General features: G+C 36.1%; 2 protein-coding genes across 3 annotated transcripts; both read right to left on the reverse strand.

The window, feature by feature from the left end:
• Nucleotides 1-7,984: 7,984 nt before the first annotated feature.
• LOC121236127 (LOB domain-containing protein 27) lies at nt 7,985-11,229 on the reverse strand. Its single transcript, XM_041132636.1, has 2 exons — nt 9,731-11,229; nt 7,985-9,527 (listed from the first exon to the last, which is right to left on the reverse strand). Exons 1-2 carry the CDS (start codon nt 10,495-10,497, stop codon nt 9,425-9,427), a joined length of 870 nt encoding a protein of 289 aa, XP_040988570.1. The 5' UTR covers nt 10,498-11,229; the 3' UTR covers nt 7,985-9,424.
• A 421-nt stretch (nt 11,230-11,650) lies between these two features.
• LOC121236126 lies at nt 11,651-21,483 on the reverse strand. Of its 2 annotated transcripts, none has more exons than XM_041132635.1 (15): nt 18,460-21,483; nt 18,247-18,375; nt 17,970-18,161; nt 17,823-17,875; nt 17,393-17,705; nt 17,054-17,189; nt 16,755-16,970; nt 16,405-16,518; nt 14,848-15,047; nt 14,505-14,720; nt 14,094-14,369; nt 13,820-13,967; nt 13,602-13,735; nt 12,566-12,652; nt 11,651-12,488 (listed from the first exon to the last, which is right to left on the reverse strand). In XM_041132635.1, exons 1-15 carry the CDS (start codon nt 21,163-21,165, stop codon nt 12,402-12,404), a joined length of 5,007 nt encoding a protein of 1,668 aa, XP_040988569.1. In that variant the 5' UTR covers nt 21,166-21,483; the 3' UTR covers nt 11,651-12,401. The 2 variants fall into 2 exon arrangements, with proteins under 2 accessions (XP_040988569.1, XP_040988568.1); XM_041132634.1 differs by having other exon boundaries at nt 17,393-17,708.
• Between the last annotated feature and the right edge of the window lie 885 nt (nt 21,484-22,368).

Here is a 22,368-nt window from a genome sequence, read left to right on the forward strand (position 1 = left end):
CTTTTGAAAAAACATTAATATAATTTTATATTTTAAGTTTCTGAAATTATTTTAATTATTATTAGAATATTAACTTGGTTTTACTGAAATGTCCTTATCCATTTTACAGTACATGGGCTATACGAGTTTGGAGTAATTTGTTAAGTGTGCTAGGGTACGTGAGATTTTGGTGTACTCAATATCTCTTTTTTAAATAATTTATAATCTATTTAGAATACAATTATCAAGTAAACCACATTAATTTATGATTATTTTTACAGATTTTTTTTTTTTATGAATAATATTATTATTATTTATTATTTTCTTCTTTGGGAAACCTATATCCTATGGTCATTGAGCTAAGTGTTACTGTTTACCGTTGATTTCCCACAGTTGAAGTGGGAGGAGACGGGGAGTGACGTGGATGGTTAAGATGCCGTGGAGAATGGTTGTTGAAGTTGTTCACCGGTAGAGATCCTTGCGGTGGGAGTATTTTGACTTTTATTTATTTTTTTCTTTCTTTCCCTTTCCATACGGAAAGAAGAGAATTGCAACAGTCCAACAAGATTTTATAAAAGGGATAAATAATATTTACAGTAATTATTGTGTAATTTTTTAAAAAAAATTGAATAAATAAAAATTAATTTTTAATGATAGATCTATTTTTTTTTAAAATGATTACGCGATATTTATCTATTTCACAATTGTATATAATTTTACTCGATATATTATCTAATAAGTTTATTTTTAAGAAATTTTTTATAATCAAAGTATTTCTCGAAAAAATATTAGTTGGGTTTATTTTAAAGAAAAAAAAAACTCTATATTGAGCCTATTTGGTAAAAGGATGAAATATATTTATTTATTTATCATAATATTTCGCGTCATCTCAATTACTTACGAAATTAATAATTAATTCGAGGAAAGATAGATACAATATTTCGTCTTTACGTGACGTGAAATATGGGGTTTTGCATGATCGTAGTTTCCATAGAAATATCCAAAAAAGCTTGATGAGTATATTTTTGAAGTAATTGAAATCCAAAAGTACTGAATATATATTTTCTACATTTGTTTGTTTGTATTAGTGGATGGGAAATTTCTGAGTAGTTTAACAAAATGGGTTGGTTGTGGGATAATTCCAAACAAATTGATGTTGAATATGTGCAACACTATTATAGGAATGAACTACTCTTCATTGACTTTATTCCACCTCGTTAAATCCCCAACTAATCATCGATGTGTTTTTGTTGTATTTGGAGTTGATTTTTTTAATAAAATAAAATGAAATCCATTTTAATGTTTTTTGTAATAATAAAAAAATTATTTTGTAAAATAATTAACGTGATACGTCAATAGGGCTGTAAATGAACCAATCTGTTCGATAGCCCGTTTGATACTCACTCGGTTAAACTCGAATCGAACTCGACTTTTTTCGTGAAAGCAGATATCCGCTCAAATTGTAAATGACACATACCCGACAAAACTCAACTCGACTCGGCTAAAATTCGTTAAGGTTTGCTCGTTTATGCTCGAGTCGACTCGTTAGCTCGACTCGATTAAAACTCATTTATATATTGGTAAATATATACATACATCTATGTATATACACGCACACACACATATATATGTAGTAACTAATAATATAAGCATACCACTTTTATAATTAAATATATAATATGTAATCTAATTACTTATGTATATATAGTGAATATATTTCATAAGTATATTTTATAATTTGTATAATAATTAGTAGATAAAATTTAATAATTTTATATACTAGTATATGGGAAATATATATAAAATAAATATATGCTATCATATTAAGTGTATGTATTAATAATATATGTAGGTATATAATATATTGTTATTTTGGATAAATATCAACTAGTTAGATATTAATTACTTATAAATTTTTTAAAATTTTATAATTCAATAGATGTTCTACTTGTTAGTTGTATAAATTCAATATTAGATTATTTATTTATTTATTTTATTAATTATTAAATCTTATTAAAAAAAAAAAAACATAGTTCGAGCTTGAGCTTGAGCTCGGCTTGACTGGAACTCGCTTGACTGGAACTCGTTTGTGGGACGAGCTCAAGTTGAGCGTTTAACTTATCAAGTCGAGCTCGAACGAAGAATAAAAAAAAATCTCAAGCTCGGACTCAAGCTCGAGTATTTTGAGTCGAGCCGAGCTCGGCAAGCTAAAGATCGGCTCGGCTCGACTCGACTCGATTACAATCCTATATATTAGATTGTAAATATATTTTTATTATAAAAAATAAATCTATTTTTCATTTTGTACTCACAATTACTTCGTACATACCTATAAAAATTGTGGCCTCAAAACTTGATGTGTAAGAAAAAGTTTATATAAAAGAAGGGTATGATTAGCATCACACGCAAGCCATTGGCATGGGAATATCCAAAAAGAGAAAGAGGATTGAAGAAAAACAGAAAGGAAGTAGGTGGAGACTTGGTCAAGATGATGAGAGGCCATGAGAGTCGTCCTCCCTCCTTAACTCATCAAGATGGAAGATCTAAGATTCCATTTGTTAAAGTCACACAAAGATGATGACAAGTCCATCTTCCTTTAAGCCAAAGAAAGAGGAAAATGTCTTAGCGTTGCTTCGTAATAAAATGTGTTCTACCATTCAAAAATTATTATGGTAGTGCCGATCCATTATAAGAAAAATAAGTTTTTGTAACGGACTATTTGTGATAAGTGATTATTTACAATGAAAATACACTAATTTAGCAAAAATAATTATTTTTACAGGAAATAACTAATCACAAATAAACAGTTTTCTTATAGTGACTAAAGTCAAATTCTATAGCTTTGTTTTCTCATCCTCTTTCAATTTCTATAAAAGGGTTTTTTTATTTCCTTTTCTAAGGTAATATATCCAGTTTTAATTTCTTTTTAATTTTCAACAGAATCAGAGGAATTTGTATTAATCTATGATATCTATGTTAGAGTCACGTGTTATTTTAACAAGATAGACTCTGCTAATTCATGAACTAGAAAGAAGAAAAACATCTCTCACGTTTTCAACAGACATGTGTAATTAATTTGATAGAAAAACTCAATTTGAAGAAAAAGTCACTCCATCTTTGAATTATGAAAATTAGAAAACTCAAATTTTTGGTATTAATCAAACCTATGCAAAGAGCATTTTTTTTTTTTTGAAGTATGTAAAGAGCAGTAGTTGTTTGCTAATGTTATTTTGCAGCTTCTTATCTCAGGTGCATGCAACAGACACTGTTTCAAGTTTTTATTTTTTGATAATTTGGACTTTTTTACGTAATATTTCTACCTTATTGTAAGAGTATCCAAATAAATATCTATTCAATAATAAGACAATTTCTGAGAGTCAAAAGGCTAATAGCATATAATTAAGAAGTTCTCAAAAAACAAGACCCCGACCCCAACGCACGCCCTTCGTTAAGTTCTTATGTCTTTACCCTTTTGTAAACATTTTATTGAGAAATGTTTTAGTGATTATATAAAAGTAAATTTATAGATTGACATAATTTGATACAATATATTAGAATGTAAATTTATTTCTATTATAAAGTAAATTTAATGTATCAGATGAAATTACGCTAATTAATAGATTTACTTTTGTAAAATCGCTCTATTGCTTTATAGTTGTAGCACTATTTTATATCATATAGTGTGAAATAGCTCTATTGTTAACATTAATTATGGTCCATTTGGATCTAAGATGGGAAAAACAAGAACTAAAAATTTCATAGATAAACCCACGTATATAGAATTCGATTGGTATGCTTTCGTTAGATGCTTTATAAAGAATTTGCATATGCATACTGAATTGGACGATGATGATATATGCATGAATTTGAATAGTCTTTTATATATATATATATATATATATATATATATAAAATATGTATTTTTATATCTTAACATTGACTTGACACATGAATAGTATATTCATCCTCGATATCTCCTCCAATGAGACTATTTGGACCACTTTAATCATGGAGCTAGAACCTTTTAAATTGTAGCAGCTAGTCTTATAATTGGTGTCTCAAAGTATCTCTTTCTATTCTCCCACATAAACTGAAAAATAATAGTCTTTTAACTATTTTACATTTGGATCCAAGGGAATGGATCCAAGAAAAATGTGATAATACATAATGTTGTTTTTCATTCTAAATTTTATCATCCTCAATCACAGTTGCTATGCAGCATATTTAAACGACTGCAGCTTAATAGAAGACACATGTAATCACTTAAAAAAATGTGATAATACATAATATTATTTTTCATTCTAAATTTTATCATCCTCAATCACAGTTGCTATGCAGTATATTTAAACGACCGCTACTTAAATAGTCGACGCATGTAATCACTTAAAATGTATAGTGCTAGCAAATATAACTTAGAATGATCATGTTGTATTTGAATAGCTAGTCATATATTTTTCTTTTATTTTTGGTTATATATTCTTCATTATAACCATTTGTTAATGACTCTTGGGCAATTGGCTTGGCACATGAGTTGAATATTATTATCTTTATGTTCAAGGCCTCTCCTCCTCAGAAAATCTTTTTGGACCACCTTAGTTTTATGGGAGTAGAATAACCTTTTTATTAAATTGCATATATTAGTCATATTCATATTTGGTGTCACAAAGTATCTCTTTTTCTTTTTTAAAATAAAGAATAATCCACAAAACATCTCACGACGACCCTTCAAAAATGCTTTTGCGACTGTCCTCGATCGGCATCGTTAATGTGACATTTCAATCATTGCAATCTTTTTATACCATGATAAATTATATTTACAGTTTTGAAATGTGTCTTGAAATGTGTGCAATTTTCACTTATATAAATTTTTTTAAAAATAATAAATCTAAGTCTTACACGAAAAAATTATTTTTTTAATAATAATCTCTATTTTTTCTTAAATGAAATATCTGGAGATTCTACACACTCTAAGATTATATATAATATTATCTTTTATATATATATATATATATATATATATATATATAATACTTGCATATGCTTTCTCGTGACTCCTCCTACCAAGGTAAATTGCTTTCGTTAGAGGGGTTAAAGGAATATGCGTTGGATTAGAAATACTCATGTTTGATGATGGCCAAAGCATATATGGTTGGAAAACATCCAAATTCTCATCGGTGCATTTAATGTTGTTTTGGATTATACATACATATTGATCATCATGTACGTGATAATTGCTACAAAAATCATCGATTGATATCATATATATAATTGCTTGGACTTAAAACTTGTATTTTTTCCAATAATACAATAACATTCAATCTTGAAAAATCTCATTTTTCATTTTAGGTTTAATCATCTCAGTTATATTGTCATAATATTTGATATGTCACGTTTTAAGTGGCTAGCTGTCTATTAAGTGATAAATATATGCAACTACTTAAAATGAATCATCTGTATAATTGAGAATAATAAAATATAAGATGAAAAAGTACTATCTTAGTCTAATTTCACCCTAAAATTCAGATTAAAAAAAAACTATAAAAGATCTCAAAATTGAGTTGAAAGGTGCTTGATCTTATATATATACCATTTGCCAAAGGGAAAGAGTAGCAATGATGAGGAAAGGGTGGCCTTGAAGGTATAGGCAAACTTTAAACCCTGGCAATGGCATGGCCAATCAATCTCTTTCTTCCAAGTGAAAAAAGAAGAGAAAGTTGATGATGTTGGCACTATAATGATGTTTGATGATGGGGTTGCAAGGCAGCATGTGATCCTTCCCACGCCAACTGCATCAAATTAGGATTACTACAAACCTTTTCGGCTCCTTTTCAATTTCAAAAGGTGCACTTACCCTACATTGAGGCACCCTTTTCCTAATTCCAAAAGTTCCAATTGTTCCCCTAACCACGGGTGGATCATGGGATTCTTAATAAAGTTCTTGTAATTGAACGTAGTACAAGAAAAAAGAGTACTTATGATAGATTATTTGCGATGAAGATAGATTGATTTTGACAGGAAATAATCATTTTCACAGGATATATATAGCTGACCACAAATAAATAGTTTTCTTGTAATGATGATTCATGATCTTTATGAATGGATATCTATCTCTTTGATTATGTTACTTTTAATTTTTAATCAAAACTACATGTAAAATAGTTTCAAAAAATATATTAGAAATATCCACTATCAACATCTAATAGCATTGGCATTCTAAGATTGGAAAGTCCAAAAGATGTTATGAATGGATATCTATCTCTTTGATTATGTTACATTTAATTTTTAATCAAAACTACATGTAAAATAGTTTGAAAAAATATATTAGAAATATCCACTATCAACATCTAATAGCATTGGCATTTAAGATTGGAAAGTCCAAAAAATACATCGGTCTCAAAAACAAGATGCACAACCTCTTGTACAATGGGCAACATCCACTCTTTCACTTGGAAGCACTACAATAAACTTGTTTATTTATGATCAATTATTTCTTGTAAAAATGATTATTTTCTACTAAAATAAGTCTATTTTCGTCACAAATAATCTGTTACAAATGCTCATTTTTCTTGTAGTAAAATATCCCAATCAAGAATTTGATATAGGCAGTGCCATTGGCCATTTTCTTTAAAAGAAAAGATCTAATACGTACAATATGCCACACACACACACACACACACACACACACACACACACACACATATATATATATATATAGCTAGCAATCCATCCATCCCAAGATTTCCTTAGATTTCCTTCTCTTCTAACGTTGATGAATTTGCCATGAATGATATATTATTCAAGCTAGGCTAACTCCGGCCATCTCCTGATCTTTTTGATGCATCTTCTTCTTAAATCACACAAGTCATGTAGGTGGGGCATCAACGACCAAATCTCATTTAAACATGGTAACAAGTCGAGAAGACAGCTAGCTAACCCAATGAGGATATATAATAGTCTCTCTCTCTCTCTCTCTCTCTCAAGTTGTCTTATTTTCCATATATAATAACGTACGTCAATCTATAGTACTAGTACTCATATTGGACCAACAACATCCAATCTTAAAAACTAGGTACGTGAGCCACAATATCATGCATTTTCACGTACGTACGTCGTGATCTCATGACCAAATGCAACACGAAATGCTCATCACGCATGCATAAGCCCCATCGTCTTCCTTAATTAATTAGTAGTTACGTACGTATATTATATATACTAATATATGTGACAACTAATATCAACAAACCCTACATATATATATATATATATATATATATATACACACACACACATGACCAATAATATTCATGATCTCGAGCATGTTCTCATGCCACAATCCCATCTGTCTAGGGCATCTCATGCGCGTTTCATCCAAACATATAGTCGTGGGCGCTTAACTGTTATATATAAACCCAACTCCACATGAAATTTCTATATACCCAAAACACTTGTTCAAACTAGCTAGCTCTCCCAATTAACTTCAATCCAAGAGGTTATTAAACAATCAAATTAACATGACAACATTAATTCTCTAGTATATGGCCCACCCATGCAAACTACTTGATTTGGATCATATTGCATTTGCTACTCAATCCAACATGCAAATCTGGCTGATTGGGTAGCCATCTAGCCTCTGACTTGCATGATCTATGACCAAGGAAATTACGAAGAAAACAAAAGCACAACTTCTCTTGTTGTCCTCATCCTTTTTCCCCACTTGCCCATCAATCTAATTAATGACTAAACCCTAACCTAACAATCTTGTTCGACCCAAAACGTCACCTCAACTCAAAGGCTAGCTGGTGCTGGCCCATCAATTCAACTTGGTCATGCTTATTCCATCAACCATCACCCTTCACTATTCCATCATAACAACATATATCTCATTCTTTATTCTTTCTCCTCTAGTTTATTTTATTCTACTTTTTCACAAAAGAAATTAACTCATTTTTCGTTTTGCACAAAAAAGATAGACGGGCAATAAACCCCCCTGCGTACTAACCCCACCAGACGACAAAGACCTCTTATATGTCTCATTCATCATAATTAAAAACCATGTTGAATAAATGAAATTCAAAACAGTCTCTTGCATATGGCGCAGAAAATCCAAACTCCTCCAAACTGTTGGACAAAAATTTTCAATATTCCAATCAATCATATACTTACCTAGCTAGCTTGGCCATGTCAACTTTAACCATTAAATTGCATCCCCTTAACTCTTTTTATTGAGACAAAGCACAAGTTCCTGAGTAAGGGACACATTTTCAGCCATACTTCTTCCCTTCCAAGAAGATGAGGAAGAAAAAGGAGGAAAAGAAGCATCATTAATGAAATCTTTTGTAGCCTCCCATGCACACATCCACCCTCACGATATACCTGCAACAATATTCAAGGTAAAAGCTCGAGATAAACCCATCCGAACTCGTGCTGCTATCAAGAAGAATGTCTTGCATGCAAAACCTCTTTTAGTACTTCCTCAATTGAAGGCATTATTCTATATAACTGCTCATTTTTCCTTTCCAATACAACAACACCGAGTAATAAAATAAGCAAGACTGACTAGCTAGGGATAGAATCACTTGAAGAGAGCAGATCATTAAAAAAAATACTTGATTGCTTCATGATCATCATGTATATCTTGTGGAGAGTAGCATGAGGAAATTTCATCGTATTTAGCATCTCTCTTTTCTTGAACCACTTCTCTCGGGCCTCCTGTTTTAATAAGTATTTCCTCCTGTAGAAGAGACTTCTCCAGCTCCATCCCTTTGTTAACAAGATCTACCTCTAACTCTACAATGGAATCCTCTAATTGCTGCAGTTGTTGCTCCACTCTACCAAACAGGACCGTCTTGTTCCAATTCTTAATTAAGCTTGGCAATAAGTTTCACCAACCCATGACTTCCAAGAACAGGCTACGACCAGCCTTTCCCCACCACTTTTTTGAAAACATTATGGGTTGGTTCATCACATCCTCAAGAATCAAAATGGGGTAGGACCATATGTAATGAACAAAATCAGGTTCTGCAGAGATGAGCATAGGACTGCTTGCAGTCAAAGTCTTCCTAATCCACAATACTCACTGATAAGCCAAAGCTCTATCCAATTTGGCCCAAATCCGATGATAAATTTAAGTGAAAACTTATATAGGTGGATAGCGAAGAAGAAAATAGATCGGCATAAAATGTGGCGACAATTAGCACCTCTGCTTTAAATCTGCCAAGTTTGAGAAACATTCACTGATTCCCACAAACAAAAGAATACCAACGTAGTTAGAAACATGGAATATCTCAAATATTGATTAGAAAATCGACTATGAGCTGTTCAAAGAATAGGTGACATTAAGTTAAAAAGAAAGAATCTCAAAATTGTGGAATTTATTCTATGCACCAACTTTGGGGAAATAGAATAAAGAATGGGAAAACAAGCTACAGTTCTTGGCCTCATTTGATCAGTTGACGCTGGTAAGACTGAAGCATGCAGCAGCACTCTTCAATTCATTCTCTGCAACGTGCTCAATTGACTGGTTTGTATCTTTCAAGGATTCTTCCGAGCTGCAGGGTCACATTAAACATTAAGTATTTGAGAATCAAATGAAAATCACACTAAAAAACTGCAGTTCCAAATTTAAGAGAAGTTAATCATCATCGCGACGAATGAAGCCTATTAACCATATATTCAACTCCCAACCTCAACATTGTTCAGATTAGTTTAAACGATTATGTAATGATGAAAGCACCCAAAATGATAAATGTACCTTGATTCATAAGCCTCTTTGGAATCAATGTATGATTGTCTGTCATCAATGGTATCAAAGAAAGGACGCATCTCATCATAGTCTTGAACTACTTGTTGGATAGCGAGTGGTTGGGAGGCGGCCAACTGAGACTGAAATGTTGCCATTGAATTGTTATTGTTATTGGCAAAAGAATGTTGAACCCAAAAAGGGTTTGCAGTATTATCCTTGGTATCCATGAAAGCAGAGGAGTTGTAACCAGCTTTGCTGCTATTAGAGTAAGACTGCTGTTGTTGCGTTACAGGCAAAGCAGGGACGACATTGTAAGGCTGTGGAGTATGGTTGAAAAGTGAAAGGGAATTGCTGGGGGGCGCCATACCTAATTCTAACTGCGAGGTCATATCAATGGGCATAGAAGAAATCTGCTGCTGCTGCTGATGTTGTTGCCGGTACATCTCAAGCTGTGCATTAACAGCTTGAAGCTCCTCCTCTGCCAGAAGCACTTGGTACTGTAGTTGCCTCGTTATCCCCCAACAGCCGTACACCGGAGACTTGTCTCGGATGTTGGCTTGGCAGATGATAGACCACATTGCCTCATTTTTCTGACTAGGCTCCAAATGCTCTAGTATCTTCAACATGTTGCGGACACCAAATAACTTGTGAGCATTTTGGAATAGCTTTGGCTGTTCAGCAGGGAAGTAAGGAGCAAGAGGGCACTCAGCGGAGCACCTTCTCCTTTGATACTTGCATGCAGCGCAAGCGTGGCTCGTGCCACCCTTAAGGGTCATAGTTCCCAACACCTTATGGTGTTGCTAGTAGGAATCCAAGAAGCAATGTTTTAAGGAAGAAGATGACGATCATGATAGACGATGGATAAGAAGAAGGGTGAAAACAATAAATGGTATAACAACTAAGGGGTCATAGAGATATGATATGGTGATAATATAAGGAAGAACGTGGAAGAAATGGTATAGGGGGGAGAGAGAGAGAGAGAGAGAGAGAGAGAGAGAGAGAGAGAGAGAGAGAGAGAGAGAGAGAGAGAGAGGTTGGAGGGGGTGGGGCTGTTGGAACTGAAATGGGTAGCAATATGATCTGAACAGGTCTAATAAGACCGGATTTTGCTGGGTGAGGAAGAGACTGAGTAAAAGAAGAAGGAAGCGAAAGCGAGATAATAGGTGATTGCTTATTTAGTTTTGTTTTGATTATGGAAGTCATGTGTCAGCACCGTTGGGGGACAAATGTTCGGAGTTTAGAGGAGAGGCCTAACTCTTTGGGCCACCTCATTAGTGCTGTTGCACCTTGCTCATAGCCTCATATATAGCTTTTTCACACCAACTCCTTCATTTTGGTGTCTGTGGTCGTGTCATTTCCTTTTTTTTCTTTTTTTCTTTGATATATAAGCTCCAGTGTTGCACTCCTTTTCTCACTCACCAGCTCCCAACCTAGTTGGGACGTCTTGGACAGTAATTGTGCATCACTTTTTAAAACTCTTTTCCTTTTTCTTCTATCAGATGGGTGATAATGCAATTTCACGTCTTTTATTTTGGTTCTTATTAATAAGCAAACCCCACTCTTCTTACAGTATATTTAGCGTGGCCATGTTGATCAATAAGGCCTAAGCTTTCCAAACCAAATGAATTCCAGATGGGTTCAAGCATCCTTGTCAGTTGTAATACGGAAGAGCTCGAAATAGAAATTCATGATTGCCCACCTTACAATACATGATTTCCCCCTTTTTCTATCTCCAACGAACAAAAGCTGGGTCCATCTTATCTCCACGCAAGCTTGCAGCAAAACCTTCTCAACGTACAGAGAAACCGACGTATTAAATTTTTTTTTGTCAAAACAAAAAAAAAGGTCAAAACATAGACCATAGATGGGTTTCAGCCAATGCACAAATCCTCCACTATAGAGGTGATAAAAGACAAGCAAAATTTTAGACGATAATTGACATTAATAATCAGAAATTGGGAGCAAAAGTTTTCCAATTCTTAATCACATGGGCATTATCAAGATGATGCCGTAACGATCTTTTTATAAGCAGCACCATGATCCGATCTATACAGGGTAGAGGGGGAGGTAGGCATTCAAAACTCCAAAAAAAAAAAAAAAAAAAACATTTTGAAGAGCTTTTGAACCTAATTCACTGAATTTTTACCCTGTTACAACTGGCTATATGCTCCCGAGGACCTGCACTCATTTACATCGTTAAATAGCTTACGATATGCTCCTCCAACGTATAAACGGCCATGCAATCTTTATAGTAACTCTATCCACCACCACCACCCCTCCCCCCATCATCCCCAACCAACCATCTTATTAAAAAGGTCCAAGGAATGAAACGACAACTCCAAGGATGACTTGACTATTCCTAAACAATCTGAAGCAAGAGAACCAAAATCTATGCTTCGGGCTCTTCAGTCATCTGCCGTCCTTACGTTCAAACAAAAACCTCTCTTTTAATACAAGATCTTTTCCTGCCAGGACCAGTTGCTCCAAAACTCTTGAGTTCAATTCCACAACTCAATTTTATATCAAAACTTCACAATATTTCCTAAAACCAAGTCTTGCAGGTTTCGCTATTTGAACTGCACCAGCTTCAGCAGCAATAATGCATTAACACCTCACCGTAGACAGCAGATGAATGTCAAACTCTGCTCCCTAATCCAGCATGACAATTTCCAACACGAAACTAGTTTACAGCTTCAAAGAAAAGAACCTGAGGTTGCAAGTGCCCTCTTTTGCACATGGAAAGAACATCGACCCAACCACCAATGACCTGAAAAATAAATCGATTGTAACACAAATTGGATGGACAGAACAGAAAGCAATATTTATGAAATAAGGTGAATTTACCTTGACAGTTTTATCATCATACATAATCCACCGTTCATGGTCATGACTATAGGCAAAGCAATGATAATGTTGCCCATAGTAGCAAACCTAAAAGTTACAGGAAACATATTAGAGAATAATAGAAATCTTTGTACAAGTAAAGATAGAATAGAAAACTGGAGGTTACACTGAAACTTTCTCCGGTTCATGGTTCCACAACACACGTGCAAAACCATAGATTACATTTTTGCTTGGAAGGCAACTTGGAAGGGAAGGGGGGTGGGCTGCGGGAAGTTTATGCATGCGATAAGCTTGGCTGTGTGTACCTCTACATCATTGGGTGTATTGGTCTTGATGGAATCTATGCTTGCAGAAATAATAGAGTTTAAAACCAATATTGGTTTCACTCTTTTTTTTTTTACAGGTCAATATTGGTTTCAGTCATAAAATCTTTATCAACCCAAACACAAAAAGGTCATCTTTTTTCCAGGAAAATAACAAACAAACCACGGTTCATCTGTTTTGGTTTAGAATATTTTCAGAAGATGTTCTGCTTGTTCTCCAACACCATCTAAAACCCAGTCACCGAAAAATGTTTTCCTTATCAACTGAAAACTAAACTCAAATGGGAGGAAGATGAGTTACTCCTTGGAAAAGCATGTCATTTTCTGGCCTTAAAATGGTAAGCCCTAGAAGGCGAAAGAAAAAGGGAAGTTCTTTGTCATTGCCTTCACAAGTTATGAAGTCTCCCTCGATCTGAACCCTTCCATTGCTACTAAGGTTCTGGCACTGTTTCACCGTTTCCATCTATCAAAAGATCTGGCCCCCTTCCTCCATCCCCTAACCCATTAACACCAAACAGCAGCCAAAAATATTCCTTACTTCCAGCCAAAAATAGGAAATAGATTATTTCCCTGAAAACAATCTTCTCTGATACAGAGAAAATGTATCATGCCAAACAAACAAAGCATATATCTTCTTATTTTCCAGTCATATGAAAAAAGTTCTAAAATATTTACATCAAAAGCTTATTCGAGATTCATCCCAGCATACATACCACTGAAACCAAACTATGCGTGCTCTTGGGATCCAAACCACGATAAAGGATACTGATATCAATCTCAGTACTTAGGGTTTCCAGAGTTGCTGTTATGTCATCAACACTCTCACATGTATTCTGCCAACCAAGGACTGAAAGACCAAACATAAGATTCTGGCATTCAAAATAACGCATTAGTGCCATAGTGAAAATTTTCATAACAACTCATAATTCACCTGTTGTGAAAATGTGTGGTGGAGTTGAGAGAATGTGATGGATGTAGTTGAGCTTCCCACAGCCACCAACATCGGGATCACAAGCTAACTGATGATTCATTTCTACGAGATTTAAAAGCTCTTCAAAGGAACTTTCAGGACACATAACCTGAAGGGTGAATGGAAATCAGTAGCAGTAAACAGACTTGACAAATAAAAAAATGTCCCTGAAACAGTACCTCCTACAGATACAAAAATAAGTGTTTGTAGAAAAAGAAATCTTCCATCAAGATACCTTCATGGTTCGGAGGGCACTGGCATTTATATTATGAAAGAAGGAAGTATACTTTAAATGTCGGGACTCCAGACCACAATTGTAGCAATTCATTCTTTCAAAAATGTCCATTCCAAAAAGGGAATGCACTATACAAGAATTGTTTGCACAATCCCAAGACCCCGTGCAATCGCTTTCCACCGATTCGGTATCAGAAACAGTCAAGCCAGTAATAAATGACCTGTGAAGGCAGTCAAAGATCACTGCTAGTACTTCAGAAGCATCATTCATCTGAGCCTGGCAGTTGACAATATATTAGACACATCAAGAGCAATGCCATGACTAAATTGATGGTAATGAGAATCAGGAAACTGAACACATGTAAAAACTATATCAAAGGCAAGTCATACAATCAAAGCCCCATCAAATTACCTCCTGGAAGAAGTTACTATCAGGATACAGGTTGCTTAGAGCTATTCTCAAAGAAGTAGGGGCCACTGCTTCTCTTCGCATATCTGTTGATGCAATGTTCAGGGCTGTAAAGATTTCATACAATGCACAAACGACACAAGGATCACCCACATGAACATGCACTGATGTTGATCTCCTCAGAAACTCATCTCGAAACCGTCTTAAATGCCACAAGGACTGAATTCAAGCAGAGGAGAAAGGAAAAACAATATTGAGGCCAAAGTGCCAGAAGAGAAGAAATGAATTTATAAGTAGCAATGAAATCATATAGTACAAATCATAAATTGGAAAAATAACTCAGTACCTGTATGATAACATTCAGAAAGCAATTGTACTCGCCCACTTCATTCTGCAGGCCAGTACCAATGACATCTGCATGATTCACATCCACTGTGCCTTCATTTGGTGAAACATCAAACTTATCTGCTTCTGGACAAATCCTCTGTTGTGTCCTTAAACTTGAAACCACAGGTTGTTTCTTCTGCGCTTGAGCGTTGTATGTGTCTGAAGAACAATATATATACAAGATCAGAGGGTAAGCAAACAATTTCTACTTCAAAGAAGAGGAGACGTTGAATCTATGCACTCAGAATTCAGGTAAATGAATTAATATGGCTATTGCAATGCAGTTTGACAATATTTCATCCAATCTAAATCAATTGGCCTAAAGTAGGTTGTCAGGTGTGATTTAATACTAAAATCAACAAGACTAAATGAGACCGAGGTATAATCTATGAGGTAAGTCCAGGTAAATTTATCACTTGAAAGTATGCATAAAGATGGATATATAACAGACGGTGAACAAGACGGGGGTCACTTAGATGGATAAGAAAATTTTATTAAAGGTGAAAACCGCCACTCTCAGTTCTCACATATTCAGTTCATTTAAGCATCGTTTACAATATATATATATATATATATATATATATATATATATATAGATGCATTTATAATGTATAAAAAGAACACTGCATACAACATATTAAAATTTAAAGTCCCTTAGAATGGTTCAGATAAGGCAAAACCAACCTGACCAAGGCTCACATATTCAACATACAAGAGATGTCAGATTAGCAAGCCTAAATATTTTTCTTTTATTTATTCCAATTTTTTTTATTGACACCAGTGTACAGGAACAAAGTCCCAACTAATCCCAGGGGTGCACAAGCCAGGCAAGAGTTTCCTGCAAGTACACCTCAAGAAATTCAATAGGAAATTCATGAGCACCTAATAAATTCACTAGGAAATCACTTACCAAAATGAAAATTATAGGAAATCCCCCCAATCCAATCGCCTCTAGAAATTGTTTGCACCTAAAGGTTCGAACCTTAGACCTAAAGGGAGCATACCACCAAGACCAAGGCTCTCTTACCACTGAACCTTCATGAAAGTATAGTCACATAACTTGCACTTGGTTTTCTCAAACCTGGCCAGTGGTCTTCATACACACGACATACATTTTTCATCTTTATTTCTTCTTTTGTTTTGATAGGTAACCATATCCACTTACATTATTCATCAATCATATTTTTCCAAATTGAACCACTTAGCTACAGTAAGAATCCTTAGAAATTAGGCTGAAGCTCACCCTAGACAGGAACCATAGTGTATAAAAATAACTCATGCGTGACTTAACAATTTACCCAGGAAAAAATACCCAGTATGGATAATTTTCAAGAAAGATCTCAGCACATCTTAGCTGAACAACTAATCAATTGGTCAGCATTCTAATGATACAGCTCCCATAAGTTGACTTGTAGAGGTCTCAATGCCAAGTTTAACAATACATAAATCAATAGGCTAACATGAAGAGAGAGAGAGAGAGAGAGAGAGAGAGAGAGAGATGGTAGAAGAATATTACCAAGGCTTTGGAGCACAGCTTGTTTAAAGTCAGCTTGGAACCTTTCTTCCTCGTCAACCTCTACTTGCAATTGTCTCAATGTTTTTGTTCCATTGTCTACCGGAATAGAGCCAGCTGTTTTTCACATTAAGAACCTATGTGATGTTAGTTCTACACTCCCGAAATGGCCAAGAAAAATTATGTGCATCACGTAGAAAGAACTGTGAAGATTAATAGAACAAACATCTCATAGAAGGAATTGTAAAGATTAATAGAACAAAACTTGCCCAAAAATGGCTGAAAAAGCTTCAAATGCTTCAAATAATCTAGTACCAAAGCAAAAAAAATCCGGGTGAAAGTGTAAGGCATACCGCTGTCTGCACAGAGGGGGTCATGAAATCTATCTTGCTCTTTTAAGCTACTTTCAATATGTGAACTCCCAACATCAATATTTTCCTTTCCAGGTGACATAGCTTGACCCTTTCCATCGACCAATTTGGAGGAACTCCTTCGCCGTTTACCTTTCTTTCCTGTTCGTTGATCAGATGGCAAAAGGCCATCCTCTGCAATCCCTCCATTAGCTAAGACTGCATAACAAACAACACAATTATAACATCCTCTAATATCAAAATCAGCCCAAGCCTCATCTGAGAACCATAAGTTTACCAACCTTGTTTAGCTGTTGTGTGATTCATATTACTCATCTTTTTAGCACCAGACACAGTAGATATTTTTGGCAGAGGGGAACCATTTGGAAGCATGTCTTCTAGATCGTTAGGGACTCCATCCTCCAGTGCCAAGTGCTCCTGAGAAGGTGCAAGTTGATAAAATACTCCTTGATATATAAATAAAAGTTACTCTAGATTGAACAGTATAGCACTGGTTGTCATATTATAGCCAGTTTTCAGTTCAACATTCCAATCATCCATGGAGAATGGAACTTAAGAAAAATAAGCACAACTACTATCGAATTAAATCAAACAATAGAGCCAAAGAACAAATATTTTACCTGTGTACAAGGTATCAGCTGCTGATGCACATCTTGATCATCTGCACCAGACTCCAAGTAAACATCATGCAATCCTTCTGCCACCTCTGTATATGGTCGAGTATATTTCTTATGTTGCTCAGCAAGGTGCTTCTGTTTAGCCTCATTCTCAATTCGTCTTTGATACTCCAAGGTTTCTTCAAGCATTCTTTCTTCCTCCTCAAGCTTAAATTTAAGTTTAAATTCCTCTTCCTGTTGTATTAAGTAATTGCCATTCTCAGAAACAACAATCTTAGAATCTTGATGATCACAATCAGATTCAACTGGAAAGGAACTGCTGCAAGAGTCATATCAAGAATTATTAAAAAAAGATAAGCATTCAGAGTCAAATTGTTGCATATTTGGAAAGAGTGGCACAAATATGCATATTACGAGTAAGAGGAAGATTTACGTTGGCTCAACAGCCTCAGGACGAAGTGTGTGCGGCTCGAGACCACTGGTAGCCTGAAAAATAAGAAAACATCAGATAATAATGGATTTTCTACATAGAATAACTAGCACTGCAGTCAGAAACAAAACCAGACCACACAAAGGAAACCTTTGAATCTTTGGTTTTCCTGTACTCCTTGTTCTTTTTCTTATCCTTTGTCTTCTCCTGTGCATGCCTGGAACTATCACTTCCTCCTTTGAGACCCTTCTTGGAATCATGAGCAAGCTCTGCTAAAAAGGCTTCTCTCGCTGCATCAGACTTCTCTGTGGCATCTTTCTCAGCCAAATCCTCTAAGTGTGCCTAAAAACAAAGAGTGGCAAAAGAATACAAAAAAAATTAGGTCCATAAAAAGGAGTAACGTCGCAAAAACAGGCTCAATACAAACCCTCAGGTATGACTTGACTAGAGGCAATAATATTGACCGATAATCAAGGGCAGAAACAGGCCCAAGCTTTAGTTTCAACTGCTGCATCTCAGAAACATTTCGCATGATTCGTGCATCAATTTTGCTGAGCTGCATAACAAAATGAGTGAGTTAAATGGCAGTGATCATTGTCAAGAACCTTAAAACAAAGTGCATCAAGAAGAACAAGCAAACCTCTATGGATAACTGTTCTTTCTGCCTCTGAATCGCAACTTCTATACAAGTGTCCACTGGGTGAAAATATTCCTTCGCTCTCCAATCAACAACTTCACCAGGTTTCAAGTCAGATAACTGAGAAGTCACCCCACCGTATGTTTCCTCATATCCAAATTGATTAGCATTTAGCGCTTCTGCTTCTTTTAAAACATTTGAAAGAGCGTCGAGCTCAAACCTACTGCTGAGGAACATCACATCATTCTCACTCTCTTTTTTGATAAGTACATCATTGTCACTCTCAAGGAGCTCTTCTCTACGCTTCCTCAAAACAGAGTCATAACTTCTATGCACAAATTCTACAAAATTCTCCCTCTTCTTACCTTCTTCAAAACACAGCTCCTCCACTGTCTGCAATGCTTTCTCATAGCTCAAATGCTCAAACTTTCCCTCACAGAGACTTTGTAGGTGGCAGAATTCCTTCTCAAGCATCTGAAGAATTTCCAATCCTTGTTGCATTTTTTCTTCTTTTGTACGCATCCAGAAAGACAACTGTTCCCCACTTGCAGGACCTGCAAATATCCAAGATAGTAAAGCATCTGCATCAGGTTGATCCTCATTTGCGATGCCATCAGCAGCCACATCATCAATGGCAGCACCATGACCCATGCCAGGAGTACATTCAATTGGCAGCAAAGATTCATCCAAAAGAAGATAAGATCCATCTCCATTAAGAACAATCTTCTCCTTAATCTCATGCGCTTGAGTACCACTGGTTGCATCATCCATGGGACCACTACTGCTTTTCTCAGGATACCTACCTAAACCACAAGAATGCGATAATTCCTGCAAGAATTTAAGGATTTTCTTGAGCTGGGTTGCTCCCAAAAAGCAGATACATATAGCTGTTTGATCCAAACCAAGGTTCAGATGCTGGGAACCAGAAGCAAGAGCAGCAACAAGACCTTGCAGCTCATCCATTGTAAATTGTAGCACCTTGTTAAGATGACTTGTAGCAAGATATTTTTGTCTAATAAGCACCTCAAACACAGCACGAATTCTTTCAATAAGTTTTCCGCGCTCAGGATCATCAGATATTGGCCAGCTATGAGAAGGGGAATACGTCAAAGAGACATGGCCGTCATCACATTCTCTACTCTCAATGTTGGCAACTTTATCATTGCTATTGCTGCTCTTTAAAGAAGCGTTGTTGCAACTATCCTTGAAACTATCATTCTCAGGGGAAGAGGACTCCCATGCATCCTTGAAGCAGTCCTCACGCTCCTCTGTACGATTCCCCAAATAGAAATCCTCTGCAAACTCAGAATCCTTGCAGCTGCTTCTTCTTTGAATTTCAAGCATCCTAACAGCAGCTGATAAATCTAGCGGTTTCCAAGGACAATTAAGAAGCATCTCAGTCCCTTCATTATCAACATTCTGAGGCAAAACTGACTGCATTTTGGGTGAGAGGTTTTCCATGTGCTCCTGCACAACATGCTGCATGTGAGACTCTGAAGCAGAGAACTTTTCGTTACATCGACAGCAAACCCAGAGCTTGCAAGTCTTATTAGCCTCGGCAAATGACAGGGCCTCCGATAAAACCTCATTAGCTAAACCATCCTTGGATGAACCGAAATGGGCCTTCAGATCGCAAACCCTAATCCTAAGCAACTCTTTCTTCATATCAGCACTCATAGAATTCCAATAGGACCAAACCCAATCCCTCCTCTCCGCCCTAGACCCATTTTTCCTGACAACCCCATACTTGCCTCGTCGCTGCTCAGCTACTTTTGATCCTGAAGACGAATCCAATCCCCCATTATGGGATTGGGCCCTGTCCGACTCCGACTTATGCTGCTGCAACAACCTCGCCGCAGCCACCCTCACTTCAATCTCTTTCCTCCTCTCCTCGGGTGTCTTGGTGGCCTTCTTAATCTCATTCGGCCTCCTTGCTTGTACCATCCTCACCTCCATGGGGTCCTCCGCAACCCTCCTAATTGGAATCAGCCGGAACTTCTCCTCCCCACTTCCCCCCAAGTTCTTCATCCAAGTCGACAAGGACGCAATGTTCGACTTCTGAATCAGCTGCCTCAGCTCGTTCTGAACATGCCCAATTCTCGCCTCTGCCGATGATATCCTCTGCTGGCTTTCTTCCTGCAAACTCTCCTTGGCAGGATCGACCGGTTTCTCGATCGCCAACGCCCGCTCGCACTCCTGCACCACCTCCTCGTACTCCTTGCCATCGTTGGCCCCCTCGTAGAGCAAATTCGCGTAGAAGTGCGAGAATTCGACTGAATTCGGCGAAAGTTCAACAGCTCTACGCGCCGAGTCCACCGCGTTCTTCAAGTGCCGCTGCTTGGCGTTGGGGTCGTCAATGATGGAGGCTACTTTAACACACACTGTTCCCTGGACTCGGTGAATCAGCGCCGAGTGAGGCGAACCCTCGTACCGAGTGCATGACTCCTTCATGAGCCGCAGCGCCTTGGTGTGGTTACCGCGCCGCAGCGCAGTTAGGGCTTTCTCGCATTCAAGCTTGACAGTGGAGTAAGACGAACCGTTCGATTCCACCAATGGCTCGATCTTAGTCTGGTTCTTGTGGGTATTGGTATTTGGATTGGGGAAGGAGTCGATTTCCGCTTGAGTAGCATAATCCGCTCCGCCGCCGGCGGCCGGTTGAGCCGCCGGTGATTGCTTGGAGCGAGCGACGTTTCGCTTCTTATGCCCCATCAATCGAGTTTGCAGCAATCCGATTCACATGCATATACATGTATTATATCCGCGCGTGTAAATATATAGAGAGAGAGGTGGGGTATAGACTATAGAAGAAGAGACTTACTTTGAATAATAGAGAAATATAAAGAAAATGTGAGGGGACAGCAGGGACTTAGCCGGAGACGGAGACGGTGACGGAGAAGGATCGGCGGCGAAACCTAGGCAAAGAAAACTGAAAAAAGGAAGAGAGTGGTGGTCTGTGTGCGACAGACAGGCACCTACCCACAGACGGGGGTAAGCTTTCTTTCTTTCTTTCTTTCTTTGATTGGGTGAAACACAGAGATTAACAAAATGCTGATTATATATATATATGTGCCCCATCATCTACAAAATGTATTGATTTAATTAACCATTTCTTTTTCTTTTTCTTTTTCTTCTCTCTGCCCTTAATTTTTTCTTTTCTTTTATTTGAGATATCTTAGATCATGAGAGGTTAGTACTCTGTATCAAAATGTGATCTCCATTATATTTTAAATTTGAATTTTTGAATTGTCTACAATTTGGATCATTTAAAATTCAATATTTATCGTTGTTGTGTAAAATTCTCAATCAGTATAAATTTTGCATAAAAAAATTCTTCTCATTAATCACTATTAATCATCTCATACTACACACCCTATAAAAAAAAAAATAAGAACTGTAAGTATAGAGTGTGGAAGTAAATAGTGATTGATGAGTAGAATTTCTCTTCTGTATAAATATTTTAGACTGTGTCTATGTCTTTTGAATATAATTCAAATGGATATTAAATATAATATACAGAAATATGAATTTTAGTGCTTTTTATTTTCTTGATTAAGTCGTGATATGATTACATTAATTGTATATGTAACTATGAAGACTTTAATATTCACAAATATGGTCAAGCCATCAATGTTTATTGTCCTTATAAAAAATCATTTTTTGGGCATATGGAATGGTACTAAACTATTCCCTCTGGCATTTTTCTATTTTCCAAATATTTTTAATTTTGTAATATTCGATTAAACCTCATAGATTCTCAAGGAAATTAATTACTTCATTTAAATAGTAGAAGAGTTTAATATCTTCTCAAGAAGTATCAAAATCTCTCAAACAACTAGTACTTTAGTTAATTGAGAACACTTGATTTAAATGCTGGAAATGACAGACAAAAGAAGTTGCTGGATTCTACTCTAA

This window comes from Juglans microcarpa x Juglans regia, chromosome 6D (genome assembly GCF_004785595.1).
Source record: "Juglans microcarpa x Juglans regia isolate MS1-56 chromosome 6D, Jm3101_v1.0, whole genome shotgun sequence".
NCBI lineage: Eukaryota > Viridiplantae > Streptophyta > Magnoliopsida > Fagales > Juglandaceae > Juglans > Juglans microcarpa x Juglans regia.

Coding starts and splice junctions, on each gene's coding strand:
- LOC121236127 (XM_041132636.1), bottom strand. CDS start 10,497: ATGACCCTTAAGGGTGGCACGAGCCACGCTTGCGCTGCATGCAAGTAT. Junction 9,528..9,730: donor AAAGAGGCTTATGAATCAAG/GTACATTTATCA, acceptor GTGACCCTGCAG/CTCGGAAGAATCCTTGAAAG.
- LOC121236126 (XM_041132634.1), bottom strand. CDS start 21,165: ATGGGGCATAAGAAGCGAAACGTCGCTCGCTCCAAGCAATCACCGGCG. Junction 17,876..17,969: donor GGAAAACCAAAGATTCAAAG/GTTTCCTTTGTG, acceptor CTTATTTTTCAG/GCTACCAGTGGTCTCGAGCC. Junction 12,653..13,601: donor CGCATAGTTTGGTTTCAGTG/GTATGTATGCTG, acceptor TGTAACTTTTAG/GTTTGCTACTATGGGCAACA.